At 36.5% G+C, this 15,080-nt stretch overlaps 2 protein-coding genes across 2 annotated transcripts in view; both read left to right on the top strand.

Moving 5' to 3' along the window:
- The window catches only part of slc9a8 (solute carrier family 9 member 8), a 46,001-nt gene extending 40,389 nt beyond the window's left edge, over positions 1-5,612 (top strand). The window contains exons 15-16 of the mRNA XM_058763321.1: positions 4,950-5,096; positions 5,194-5,612. Of these exons, the coding sequence (XP_058619304.1) occupies positions 4,950-5,096; positions 5,194-5,307 (261 nt within the window). The 3' untranslated portion in view covers positions 5,308-5,612. The remainder of the gene's footprint in view (positions 1-4,949; positions 5,097-5,193) is intronic.
- A 3,858-nt stretch (positions 5,613-9,470) lies between these two features.
- LOC131531574 (uncharacterized) lies at positions 9,471-15,080 on the top strand. Its single transcript, XM_058762409.1, has 8 exons — positions 9,471-9,529; positions 9,755-9,995; positions 13,003-13,204; positions 13,469-13,608; positions 13,700-13,904; positions 13,980-14,084; positions 14,451-14,644; positions 15,030-15,080. The coding sequence occupies exons 1-8, from the start codon at positions 9,471-9,473 to the stop codon at positions 15,078-15,080; spliced, it is 1,197 nt and encodes a 398-aa protein (XP_058618392.1).

Genomic DNA, 15,080 nt, shown 5'->3' with positions numbered 1-15,080 from the left:
CAGTAAAAATTATTTGTCATCCAGTTTTTATATCGACTATGCATTCCGTTAGTTTCTCAATTTGGTGTGTTTCACCGGGCGAAGAAATATAGAGCTGAGTATCATCAGCATAACAGTGAAAGCTAACACCATGTCTCCTGATAATATCTCCCAAGGGTAACATATAAAGCGTGAAAAGTAACGGCCCTAGTACTGAGCCTTGAGGTACTCCATACTGCACTTGTGATCGATATGATACCTCTTCATTCACTGCTACGAACTGATGGCGGTCAGATAAGTACGATTTGAACCATGCTAAGGCACTTCCACTAATGCCAACAAAGTTTTCTAGTCTATTCAAAAGAATGTTGTGGTCGATAGTGTCGAGCAGCGCTAAGATCCAGTAGAACTAATAAAGAGATACAACCACGATCAGATGATAGAAGCAGGTCATTTGTAACTCTAATGAGAGCAGTCTCAGTACTATGATACGATCTAAATCCTGACTGGAATTCCTCACAGATATCATTTTTCTCTAGGAAGGAATATAATTGTGAGGATACTACCTTTCTAGTATCTTTGACAGAAAAGGGAGATTTGAGATCGGTCTGTAATTAACTAGATCTTTGGGGTCAAGTTGTGGTTTTTAATGAGAGGCTTAATAACAGCCAATTTGAAGGTTTTGGGGACATATCCTAATGACAATGATGAATTAATAATAGCCAAAAGAGGATCTATGACTTCTGGAAGCAGCTCTTTTAGTAGTTTAGATGGAATCGGGTCTAACATACATGTTGTTGGTTTAGATGATTTAACAAGTTTATACAATTCTTCCTCTCCCACAGTAGAGAATGAATGAAATTGTTCCTCAGGGGATCTATAGTGCGCTATCTGATGCGATACTGTAGCTGACGGCTGCAAGGATACAATTTTATCTCTGATAGTATCGATCTTGGAAGTGAAGTAGTTCATAAAGTCATTACTGCTATGCTCTTGGGAAATGCCAACACCTGTTGATGCTTGATTTTTCGTTAATTTAGTTACTGTATTGAATAAATACCGAGGGTTATGTTTGTTTTCTTCTAGAAGAGACGAAAAGTAATCAGATCTAGCAGTTTTAATGCTTTTCTGTAGGATAGGGTACTTTCCGCCAAGCTAAATGAAATACCTCTAATTTAGTTTTCCTCCAGCTGCGCTCCATTTTCCGGGCTGCTCTCTTTAGGGCGCGGGTGTGCTCATTATACCACGGTGTTGGACTCTTATCCTTAATCTTCCTTAAGCGTAAAGGAGCAACCGCATCTAAAGTGCTAGAAAAGAGAGAGTCCATAGTTCCTGTTACATCATCAAGTTGTTCTGAGCTATTGGATATGCTGAGGAACTGAGATAAGTCAGGAAGATTATTTATAAAGCAGTCTTTTGTGGTAGAAGTGATGGTTCTACCATATTTGTAACAAGAAGTTGGCTTTACAGCTTTAGCTATATGGAATATACAGGAGACTAGATAATGATCTGAGATATCATCGCTCTGCTGCAAAATTTCAACGCCACTGACATCAATTCCATGTGACAGTATTAAATCTAGAGTATGATTTCGACAATGAGTAGGTCCTGACACGTGTTGTTTAACACCAATTGAGTTTAGAATGTCTATAAATGCTGATCCCAACAAATCTCTTTCATTATCAACATGGATATTAAAATCACCAACGATTAGGACTTTATCTGCAGTCAGCACTAACTCCGATAGAAGATCAGAAAATTCTTTAATAAAGTCTGTATGGTGCCCTGGTGGCCTGTATACAGTAGCCAGTACAAACATCACAGGATTTATCATTAACACTTGTTTCTTTGGATAACGTTATATGAAGCACCATTACTTGAGCGAATTATACTTGAAACCTGACCTCTGAGAGATACTGAAAATATTTCTATAAATTGTAGCAACACCTCCCCTTTACCTTTTGGACGCGGTTCATGTTTGTAACAGTAATCTTGGGGTGTAGACTCGTTTAAAGTAATGTAATCATCTTGTTTTAGCCAGGTTTCTGTCAAACAAAGCACATCTAGTTTATGGTCAGTGAACATATCATTTACAAAAAGTGCTTTTGAAGAAAGGGATCTAATATTCAATAAGCCAAGCTTTATCATGTGTTTATCTGTATTATATCGGTTTTTATTTGTTGAACATCAATTAAATTGTTACTATTACTTTGGTTTGGATGTTTTCTGTATTTTCTAGTTCGGGAACAGACACAGTCTCTATAGCGTGATATCTAGATGAAAAAGATTCTATGTGCTGAGAGTTAACTGCCTTTGGTGACATGAGGCGGCTAGCAGGCGATCGGTTTAGCCAGTCTGTCTGCTTCCTGACCTGGGCTCCAGTTAGTCAAGTACAAACTCTAAGACTATGTGCCATATTTCTAGAGAGAAGAGCGGCACCACCCAGGAGGGATGAACACCATCTCTTTTCAACAGGTCAGGTCTGCCCCAAAAATTCTTCCAATTGTCTATAAAGCCTATGTTATTTTGCGGGCACCACTTAGACATCCAGCCATTAAGTGACGACAGTCTGCTATGAATCTCATCACCACGGTAAGCAGGGAGGCGGACCAGAGCATATTACAGTGTCTGACATCGTACTTGCAAGTTCACACACCTCTTTAACATTATTTTTGGTGATCTCCGACTGGCGGTCGAACATCATTAAGCGCCGGCGTGGATAACAATCTTACTGAATTTACGTTTAGCATTAGTCAGCACTTTTAAATTTGCCAAGATGTCAGGCGCTCTGGCTCCGGGTAAACAATGGACTATGGTGGCTGGTGTCTCTATTTTCACGTTCCGTACAATAGAATCGCCAATAACTAGAGCACTTTCATCAGGTTTCTCAGTGGGTGCTTCACTGAGTGGGGAGAACCTGTTTGATGTTCTGATCGGAACGGAAGAGTGGTGTTTTGACCCGCGACTAGGCCGCCTCACTGTCACCCAGTTGCCCTGCTGCACGGGCTCAACCGAAACCGAACAATGTACAGGACTCCCTGAACTAGTCGCATCCAAAGCAGTATCTACAGCCCTCACATTCTTACTGTCCTCAACTAAAGTTTGGATGCGTGTCTCTAGTTCTAAAACCTTCTCTGTCAGCCTAACTATTTCCTGCATTTATCACATGTGAATCCCTCGCTGCTGACAGAGACAGATAAACTATACATGTGGCAGACAGTGCAAACAACAATAGCAGGAGAAGAAGCCATTACTCACCTTGATTGATGAATGATACCAACTTAACTTACCACTTACCACTGTTGTTTGATGAGCTCGTGAAAAACGGAGCGAGGAAAAATAAAATAATAATAGCGCGAATAGAAATGCAAATGGAACCACGGTGACAAGCTAACGGGCTAACAAGCTGCACTCGCGGTTTTTAAAGCGACGATCAAATTAGTTAGATTAGTTTGAAAGATAACACCAGAAATATGGTGAGAATTAAGTTATATTTTATCACTTTAGACAAAAGGGATTGAAAGTAAGGTAGAGATTCAATAAAAGCGAAGGTACACGGAGCTACAAACACAAAATGAACCAATTGGATAATCACAACCACCAGGTGTGGAAGCACACATGTGCTCAATACAATATAACACTAAGATTACAAGAAAAGAGTTTTCACTCTTATAAAAACAGATCTGTGAGCGTTAGCACAATATTCACATTGTTTATATGGGCAAACAAACTATGGTAAATAGTGCCATAAAAACTACAAATGGTTTGGGTGTTTCAGAGCAGCTGTAATCTTTTTTTTTTGTTTTTGTGCTAGTGTTTTGAAAATATAAACACTTTCAAAAAAAGAAATCTGCTCATGTTTCATGAATAAGTCTCGTGCAGATGCAGAATAAAAGCTGTTGTGGTCACTACTGTGTGTATTAACACTCTAAAACATGAATCGTTAAATCCAGAAAGAAAGGGGAAATGCTTAATGTTTTGAATAAATAAACACAGTATATGCGATTTGTTTATTTAGATTTATTTTTAATTATTTAAATGTATAATATAATGATGTCATTTAATAAATACTAATAATTAATCGTTAATTAATAGATTAATTTTTAATGAGCCGAAAAGAATGCACGTCACACTTCTGTTCATCAATTTGCACTACCAATCTGCTCGCATAAAATTCAAGGCATTAATGTTTGCCTACAAAACCACCTCTGGCTCTGCACCCCTTTAGCTAAATTCATTACTTCAGACTCATGTGCCTCTAGAAGCTTGCGTTCTGCGAGTGAACGATGCATTATTGTTCACCCCAAAGAGGCACAAAATCACTTTCACAGACTTTTAGATTAACTGTTCCCTCCTGGAAGTCCTTAGCCATCTTCAAGAATCGGCTAAAAATACATCTCTTTTATCTTTATTATAACTCTAGCACTCTCTATTCTAATTCTATTCTTGAAAAAAAATAAAATAATAAAATAATACTAGCTTTTCTAATCTTTTTGTATTCTATCTATTTGTTTTCTTTTTATTTATTATACAATTAACAAAAAGCAAAAAAATGCCTCTAACACTAGCTTGCTCTATTCTTTTTCTATTCTATCTGTTTTCTTTTTATTTATCATATAATAATAATAAAAAACCCTTGCTACGTGTACTGCATTAAGCACTTGCATATCGTTGCTCTTTTGTTGATTTTGATTGCTTCCATTGTCCTGATTTTTAAGTCGCTTTGGATAAAAGCGTCTGCTAATTGACTAAATGTAGATGTACTAATACATCTGTTCATTAAAGTGGACATCATGAATCAGAGGGGTAATATGCAAATTTCAGATTAGTGGCTTCTTATTCTTATTGTTAAAAGCACTATATAAATAAAGGTGACTTGACTTGACTATTCACTAGCTCTTTTTTATTAAGATGCATGGCAACTAGGTTTTGAAACAGAGCAAGCATGCATAACTCTCTCTCTCTTTCAGGGTAACACCATTGAATCTGAGCATTTGTCAGAGCTGACGGAGGAAGAGTATGAAGCTCAGATTTTTCAGAGGCAGGATCTGAAGGGTTTCCTGTGGCTTGATGCCAAGTATCTGAACCCTTTCTTCACCCGTAGACTCACACAAGAGGTGATTCTGCTCAAACCTTCATACAGATTAGTCCAGTTATATGAAAAAAAAAAAAAAAATAGGGTTTGTAATCTGTTGTTCTTGCTACCTCTCTAAGGATCTGCTGCATGGGCGGATTCAGATGAAGACGCTCACTAATAAGTGGTATGAGGAGGTGCGGCAGGGTCCGTCCGGCTCTGAGGATGAGGACGATGAGGCAGAACTGCTCTGAGACAATCATATGAGGAGAGATGTGACCGAGTCAGAACTCAGATGAGCCAAGTATCCGGACTGTACTGCACTATGATGGACTCGCACAGAACTCCGTGACTGGAGAGCTTCACAGCTAAATGAGGAAAAGAACAGGAGTATGTGCTGCAAAAAGCCTGGGGTTGTTTCTGGTGGTGATCAGGCACTAGAAGAAAACACTGATAAAAAATAAAGTGGAAGGTTGAAGAGAATCTGAGGCAGAAAGCAAAAAAATAAACAGCAATATTGGACACCTTTCTCTCATTTTTTTAATAGGTTAAAGCACTGTAATGTAACACATGATTCTTGCGCTACCTTTTCTGGGGGATTTTGTTTCACATACAGGGAAATGACACCAATGAATGTTTGTGTTTGGAATTAATTTAACAAACGTGACCTATTTTCTTTTTATGAAATATTTATTTGTGTTGTCTTTTTAAATGGGAGTAAAAGAGTATTTTATAATGTTTCTCAACACTATTTTGTAGCAGACTTGAGTTTATAATTAATTCTAATGAAATTGTGAATGAAGGAATTCTATCTGTGCATAATTAAGGTGATGTATGCACAAAGCTGCAGTGGGAAAGTGACATAAAAATGTGAATAAATGATGGATTCTCATAACTTGCGTGTGGTTGTTTAACTAACATTTTATGCTCATTGATAATGAACTAAATATTAAATAGTGATAATATAACGGCTGACCACAAGTGGGCAGTGTTGGGCTGGTTACTCAAATAATGTACTATATTACTCATTACTAGTTACTCCTTTCAAAAGTAATATTGTTACTTTACATATTACTTTCTGGCAACAGTAATTAGTTACATTACTTTTTCTTCATACACTGTGTATCTTCCACATAAAATTCTTCTAGAATGTTACTAACAACATATTTCTGCCTCATCATTTGACAAAAATTGCAGATTTATTTATTTTTGTTTATTTCGATAGGGACAGTACAATAAACATGATCCCAGTCAAAGACAGGAAAAAATGCACTGCACATAGATATTATAGCAGGTGCTAATTTGCATCTCATGTCCCTAGAAAGGCTTTTCTAAAAACCAAAACAAAATCATTACATTTATAAATAACCAAAATAGTTATAATAAAATAATTATCTGTACCCAAAAAAAAAACTAATGTAACAAAATCTTCATATAAAAACCTCACCCATTACAAACAGAATACAAAGCAAATACATGCACCTAGTTTTATAAACTCTTCCAGTCCTAATAAATAACTAGTGCGGAACCATATAAAAATTTAAATATGCGTACAAGTCTGGTTTATTTTGAGCCAACCTTCAATGTAAAAGACTTTATATCATGAATCACTTTAAAATCATTTGGCAACATATTCCAAAGTTAAAGTCTGTAAAATAATGCCATTGATTTGTTTTTTATCCATTATTTTTAAAGCCCGATTATAAAGAATCACTAGTTTGAGACCAAACTGTAATACAATATGAGTTACGGTACAAAATCATTTGTACGCAGGAACAGATGAGCTGCCTCAGTCGTAATATAATGCCTAATGAGTTTAAAACAATTTAAATTCATTTTAACTATTTTTGAAAGCCCTTTTATATGTTTGTCAAATTTAAGTTGTTAATCTAGAACTACTCCTAAAAAAACAAACTTCATTTACTTCCACTATTTCTTCATTAAATACCCTGATTTTTACTTTTTCTGTTTTCTTTACTAGAAAAACACATAAAAAAACAATTTTCTAAACATTTAATGTAAGATTATTTTGCTGGAGCCATTTGGATATCTTTTCCATTTGCTTATTTAAAAGTGCAACAACCTTAGCTGATGACTTGGCAGATGTATTACTGTATCATCAGCATAAAGCTGACATTTGACATCTGGACAACTACATGGCAGATCGTTTATAAACAAACTAAAAAGCATTGGACCTAAAATTGAGCCTTGAGGTAAACCCATATTGTTTCTCATAAACACTGATTTTGTATCCTCGATTTTTACACACTGCTCCTGTATTTAATTTAGATAGCAAAATAGCATGGTTAACTGTGTCAAAGGCTTTTTTTAAATCAATAAACACTACACCCATTATATGCCCTGATCCAAAGATGAGTGAGCCTTTACTAGAAAATGACAAAGCCGTTTCTGTGGAATGCTGTGCTCTAAAACCAAATTGATGTTGATGAAGGAGATTACTACTTTCTAAGTAATTTATTAATTGTTCAGTCACTACTTTCTCTAAAAACTTAGACATTGATATTGGACGATAGTTTGAAATCATGTTAAGAGCTCCTGATTTATAAAATGGGGTAACTACAGCCTTTTTCCAAATTTTGGGAAAAATACATTCCCTAATTGATAAATTTACCAAATGGGTTAATGGAGGTATCATCAGGGAGCTATATTTTTGAATAAAATTAATATCTAAATTAATGTAAAATATGCTGTTAATTTGACATTTTGAGGTAATTCATCTGCTGAATAAATAAAATATGTATTAAACTCATGTGCCAAGGTAGCTTTATCATTTATTAGGGTAAACGTACCTATTAAGCACACTTCCATGATTGAGCTCAGATTATAAAAAGAAAACAATATTTATTTTTCTACTTGATGTCTTAACAATTGATGTGTTTGTTACTATATACCTCCTGTAATTTCAGATATGGGTCTCCATAGGTTCACACTGTCTGGCGGCCATTTTGAAAGCTGTCTGAAAACTTTCACCAAAACAGGAGCCCTTTAAATGTGCATTTTTTTAGATGTTTAAGCCTTTATTTTTGGTAAGTTTCAATACTTACTGTAAAATTAAGAGATTCATGTTTAGACTTGTGCATGTTATAACTTGGATGTGGGATATAATTATAGTTAGATCCAAAAGATTTTAGCAACACAGCGCAGATGCTACAGAACACAGTTAGCTGACTAGCTGTATAAGATTGTGTGCTACGCTAATATATTACTTCACAGGCATTACTGGCTTGTACTTTTACATCCATAACATTATACATTTACAGTTTATTGCTGGTCTGTGGTTTTACAGTGCAGTAATTTTTAAAGATTTCATATTATTGTAAGGTGAGCTTAAAGGGTGCACGACTATGAAAATCACTTCAGTGTGACATCAATAAGATAAAGTATAATTTTATAGACATTGTTAATAATAGTTACTCATATTAAAATATGTGTGAACTTAATACATGACCTAGAATATTTATTTAGCAAAATCCTGTCATTTTAATAAATATTACATGAAATGTATTACAAATTGTTGCTGCTCCAATTAAGCTCAGTGTGCTCTCTTTATGTCTGTGTAAATACTTCATAAACAGACTTTAAATATTAACTGATGGTCATCACTTTAAGTTGAAGTTTATAAAATGATTAATATCTTATTTTAACAGCTTTAAGATAACAAAATCTAGACATAACTATAGTTTGTGTCCAAAGATGAAAGAGGCATGTCATCCATTCAAAGAAGGAGCCATCAGAAACCTCTCATATCAGGAAAAAACAACTAAACGCTGGAATACACTACACGACTTTTAAAATGTGAAGAGATTTTTAAAACACTAGGCTTCATACACTTATCTATTTTGTAAATAGTTTGTTTTTTTGAATATGTGTTACTTGGCTGAATGTGGACTAGTATAGATGTTGCAATGTGCTTGATGACACTTCACTATGAATATATTACTGATCAAATTGAATGCCTTGTTGCTAGATTTTAGTGTTCTGTGTTTTGTGATTGACTTTGTACCTTCAAATAAAACTTTTTTATTTTTATTTTTTTTTCAATCTTTAAAAAGGTTGTTTAAAATAAACAAACATTTCTAATAAAACATGATGTGAGCTTAATGGGACTGTACTTTGTCCTCTAGCACTCTCTATTAGTTGTGTATGATACGATAATTGTGACTACTATTTAAACTAAACTGAGCTAGACAATGACATCTCTGAATTCAATAATGAAATGCCTTTAACTGAAAACTGAGAAAATTGAGTGTTTAATCTTATCATTATACATTACTGACACTCTATCCTCCAATTTGATACTGTTAAGTGCTTTGACACAATCTGTATTGTTAAAAGCGCTATATAAATAAAGATGACTTGACTTGACTTTAAAAAGCCTTTGATAGGGTGTGGCATGATGGCCTATGGCAAGTACTCAGGAACCGATGAGGGAATAGTAGAGATAGTGAAGGCCTTGTATAAAAGAACAAGTAGCGCTGTCCTCCTAAACAACCAAATCGGGGATATTTTCCCAACAACCGTAGGAGTGAGACAAGGATGCTTACTGTCACCTATACTCTTCAACCTGTTTGTTCCTGGAGCAGATAATGCTTGAGACTCTCCAAGACCATCCATCTCCATCAATGGCAGAGCAATATGCAACCTTAGATTTGCTGATGATATACATCTCTTGGCTGGCAGCAACCAAGAACTACAAGAACTGAAGAACAAGCTAGTAGAGAGGGCAGGTGCATATGCCACAGAAATCAGCACAGAAAAATCTAAGGTCATGGTCAACAGCATTAAAAGCACCACCACCAACATCATCATGAGAGGGCACAAGCTTGAAGAGGTAGAAGGATTTAAATACCTTGGAGCAACATTATCCAAAGATGGCTCTGGCACAGCAGAAATCCGTATCAGAATTGCCACAGCAACTGCTGTAAAGTCAAGGCTCCAAAAGGTCTTTAGAAGCAAAAACATCAACTTTTGCACAAAGTACCTCCTGTTCAAGTCATTGGTGTTTCCGTCCTGCTATACGTTTGTGAGGCATGGACCCTGCTAGCTGAAGACGAGAGAAGAAAGCTGATGGGCATTACCTATTTAGAGCAATGACTATGTCTGGGACAGGTTCACCAGCCTGGTAGGTCCCCATGATCCTCTGCTGGTCATTGTGAAGAGGCGGAAACTCCAGTGGTTTGGTCATGTGTATTTCCCTCCTCTCGCGAGAATGAGGTCTCTGCAGAGCAACAAAAGGCGTGCCTCAATTTGGGGGCGTTTTCCAACTGGGTAGGCGTTTTACAACCTCTCTGCCTGGTTTGCTAAAACTTGAGTGGGCGATTCCGAATACTCGAATACGCTTTTCCCATCAGATATGAGTGATAAAGCAAGAAAGCGGTGAAATGAGGCGAGAGATCACCTGTCCTGCATATGGATGTAAGTGGATTTTTGTAAATTCTCATTTTGTCTAAGTTAACGTTTTAATTAGTTTGTGTAAATTTGCTTGCAACATGATTAAGTTAGACAGGAAAAGCTCCAAGAGGTCTGCCACTTCTCTGCCACACAATCTATCGCTAACCATTATTAGCAAACTTTTTGGTGCATAAGTTTGTTACTTTAGTGTTGATAGTGGTAGTTTGCCTATTTTTTTCCTGTCGGCGTATTCTAATATAAAAAAAAATTGTTAGCTTGTCAGACTAGAAAACAATAGTTGTAAACAAATGTTAATGCGCTATTCCACCGAATAGGTGCCATTTATGTCCCCAGGACATTATGGCCTGGTTTCACAGACAGGGTTTAGCCTAAACCAGGATTAGTCCATAGTTCAATTAGGACATTTAAATAATTTTCATAAACATGCTTAGAAAAAAAACATTACTGGTGTTCATCTTGAGACAAAACAAAGGCACTGATATATTTTAAGATCAGTCAGTGCAAGTTTATTTCAGTTGGAACAGCTCAGACTTACATTTTAGTCTGGGACTAGGCTTTAAAATTGTTTGTGAAACCGGGGGGTATATGTACTAATATGTACTATAAATACAAAAATAAATAAAAAATAACTATAAATACATTTTAAGGAAAGTGTTGTGCACATTAATCTAACAGCAAAGTGTATCTAATTAAAAAATTATTAAACACTATAATATTTTGGATAAATTACGTTTTCATTCAGTCCAGAACCCAATCCCTTCATATATGAAATGGTGTTTGAGTGTGAGGTGCGCTGTAAGAAAACAAGAAAAGCTCCACAGAAAAGCTGAAAAAGCATTGCTTGTTAAGTTTATTATTTTTAATATCAATTGTAATGTAATGTTTATAATTTTTCTGTTATTTATATTATATCTCATAACCCATTATGTACTCCTAAACATAACCCTAACAAAAACCTCTGCAGACCACTAGATTTAAATAGAAACATGATTTGACCTTTTTTAGCAGTGAGATCAGCTCACTAGTCAATGTTCAACACTCTTCATTATATCAGTGCAGGCATTAATACCTCACATGTGTAGTCAAACCTATAGACTAACATAATGGATGAATGATAAAATGTAAAATGATTATGTACAGAGGAGGAAACTTTTTTTTAATTAAAATGGATGAATTTGTTGTCTATTCAGCACATCACAATTCAGCGGAGAGGACAAGAGCCTCAACCACAGCGCTACCTTGCAGATACTAATTTATTCACATGCCCCTTCTGCACATCTCAAATATGTAAACCCAGACAGTATCATCAAATAGTGGCCTATATAGCTGGGCATAAAATAAGAGCAACTGAATATGGAGGTGAGTGTATATGCATATCTTATTTCATTTTTTTACTTCTACTAACATGGCTATTTTCAATTTTGCTTTAGATTATGTTATATACAGCTGTGGCCTTGGCTGTGGCCAAAAGGCCAAGCATTTTCACTGCTGTCAGTGTCCACAGACCTACATAAATAAAGCTGCTATAAAAAGGCATCTATGCAGTTTCCACCCGCTGCCCCCAGCAGCACCTGATCCAGCACGAGAAACTCCTTCACTGCCCCCAGCAGCACCTGATCCACCACGTCATCCAGCAGCTCCTCCAGTGATTAAAAGAAAGCAAATCACTGTGAGGTGTCCTCACTGTGGAGTGAGTCTAAATTCAAAAAATTTGAAAAAACACATTGAGCGGAAACATCAACCTATACATCTTGTATCTTCAACTTATCATTTACCAACACAGTGTGTTGATAAAAAGAATGGGATATATGTTGTAGCAAAATCATTTCGTGGGCCCTGTATTCCCATTCATGTGGCGAAGAAAATTTGGGGCTCATCACACAAGGTAATGTGCTGAAATGACTCAAAGGAGTGAACTTTTGGTTACATCATGTGTGCATCTGAGATCAGTAGACTACTTCTGTGCTATTGCACCACATGAAGAGTTATCAGAGGACGTGTTGACTGAGATGGTGGAGCAAAAATGGTTTATTAACACAAGGAAAAACCAATGCCTTACACTGCAAGGTCATTGATGGTTTGTAAATTTTTAATGATAATATTTAATATTTATAAGCTGTTGATTTATACTACTCACTAAAAGTTAGGCATATTCGACTTTCGGGTGAAATTTATGGAAAATGTAAAAAGTTCGTTCTACAGTGATAATATATCATAAAAGAAGGGCATTTAAGTAGAAGCATGCATTTATTCTTCTACAGCAATTTATTCAAACAAAAACTAACAACAGTGGTGGGTATACCACAACAAAAATGTCAATGTCTCAATAATTTGTAACTTTCCTTGAGCATCAATTACATTACAGCTTAACAACGACATCTCATGCTGTTCGCAAATCAACTTATTGTTTAGGGAGGCACAGCATCCCACTCTTCTTAAAGGGTTGCCCTCAGGTCATTGAGGTTCTGGCGTGCAGGGTTATGACTTTCTATATGACGACTCTGCTTATCCCATAGGTTTTCTATGGGATTCATGTCTGGAGAAAGTGCAAGCCACTCCATTTGAGGTACCTCAGCCTCCTGCCACTATTCCCTGATGATGCGACCTCAATGAGCTGGGGCATTGTCATCCATAAAGATGAAATCGGGCCTGTGTTGCTCATGCAGAAGCACAACGACTGGATTAATGGTGTTATTCAGATAGTATTGGCTTGTCACAGTACCATGTAGAGGGTCGTGACCCTGCACCTCAGAACCTCAATGACCTGAGGGCAGCCCTTTAAGAAGAGTGGGATGCTGTGCCTCCCCAGACAATAAGTCAATTTGCAAAAGTTGAATATGCCTAACTTTTTGTGAGTAGTACATGTCATTTTTTGCATTATACTCCAGTATTAGCGGAGTATTAAAGTATGCTATTCACAATAATTGGCAAGTGATTATTTGACATTTTGTACTATTATTATCTGTTTATTTACCTCATTAGGAATATCCACATACTGCAAGAAATGCAGTAGTTGTGGTATGTTTTACCGATACCAGGACTGGATGCATGGGCTTCACAACTTTAATTATAAAGTGCTGTTAAGCATCTTTCTATGCATCTTCATAAGGAATTCTGTTCAGGTTTTGTTTCTGAAATTTAAAATACATTAGGCTCAAGATTGTTCAACTTAATCTAGCACTGATATATGTTCTCATGACTGTTCTCACTTAGGATCATGTGGCAGTTGGAAGGGTGCGTTCCATATTGCAAAAGACAACACACGTGCCTTACCCAAAGGAGACAGAGTTTCTTCATGCATATTTACATTTTGAGGCACTAACTCACCATGATTATGCCTTTTCATGTCTAAAATGTGGACATCATCCTCCAGTTGTTGTAATGGACTTACATAAAAAGGGAGTGTTCAACATGGCAGGTAAACAATCACAGTTTTTTGTCATTTTCTATTTGCAGTTAATTTGTGTTAATTTAATTTTGTTTCTTTATCCAGTCAGTGACATAAGTGAGCCAACTGAAACCTTCAATGGAGAGGTGAATTCCGAGGAGTTCTGGGAGACTCTTTCAAGGGAGAGGATTGCAACTGGCTTGTTGAGGAGTAAGTTGCAACAAGACAATTAGGCTATCATGTGCAATAATGTAAACAACTTCCTTGTCTCTTGTACATATACTCGTTGAGTTCATTGCATCAGTGGTTCCCAACCACGTTCCTGGAGGCCCACCAACACTGCTCATTTTGCATCTCTCCATTGTCTGACACACAATTCTCTGATCTTGGAGTCTCTACTAATGAGCTGATGATCTGAATCGGGTGTGTTTGATTAAGGAGACATGGAAAACATGCAGTGATGGAGGGCCTCCAGGAATGTGGTTGAGAACTGCATTACACATATATTTTCACATCTAAACAAAATGCCTTGTTTCAAGAGTTTGTTTCACTACTTTATTTTCTGTATGATTTTAGTTGGAGACACAAATCCTTACACTTTGAAACCCAATTATGAGAACTGGGCCCCATGGATCGGCAGACACACATGCAGGTCACCATCTGTGATAAACACAGAGTGGAAGAAAGTGCAGACCACAAATACACTAGACAACATCGCTGAAATAGACATGACAGAAGAGAGACTCAGTGATGAATTAATGAAGCTAAAGGTATGCACCAGCTCAGTATAAATCTCTATAGCCTCTTATAATTTGCGGTTTATTAAAAATGGTGATGGTTGACCAGTAATGAAACAATCACTATGCAGGTCTAAATCAGTTGTTACCTTCTAGTCGTAGTTAGAACTAACACACAAAGAGCTAGTTTCATATTGTAATGTAATATCAAACATATTTGTGCTTTACCAGGTTGCAGACATTCGAAAACTCTGCAAGGCCTGTGGAGTTGGCACTGAAGGATCAAAGACTGATCTTCTATCCAGACTGAGAGAAGAAATGCAAAACAGAACTGCATACGACAAGATTTTTCAAAAAGTTTGGGGAGCATCAGGTATATGGTGGGCTCTGTGAGTTCAAATGTACATGTTCTTCCTAGCACTATGCTCTATCTGACAAGTTCCACGAGGCCAACAGTAAGGATACGTGA

The sequence above is a fragment of the Onychostoma macrolepis genome, chromosome 23, assembly GCF_012432095.1.
Source record: "Onychostoma macrolepis isolate SWU-2019 chromosome 23, ASM1243209v1, whole genome shotgun sequence".
In the NCBI taxonomy this organism is placed as follows: domain Eukaryota; kingdom Metazoa; phylum Chordata; class Actinopteri; order Cypriniformes; family Cyprinidae; genus Onychostoma; species Onychostoma macrolepis.
This window is presented reverse-complemented; position numbering and strand designations above follow the sequence as displayed.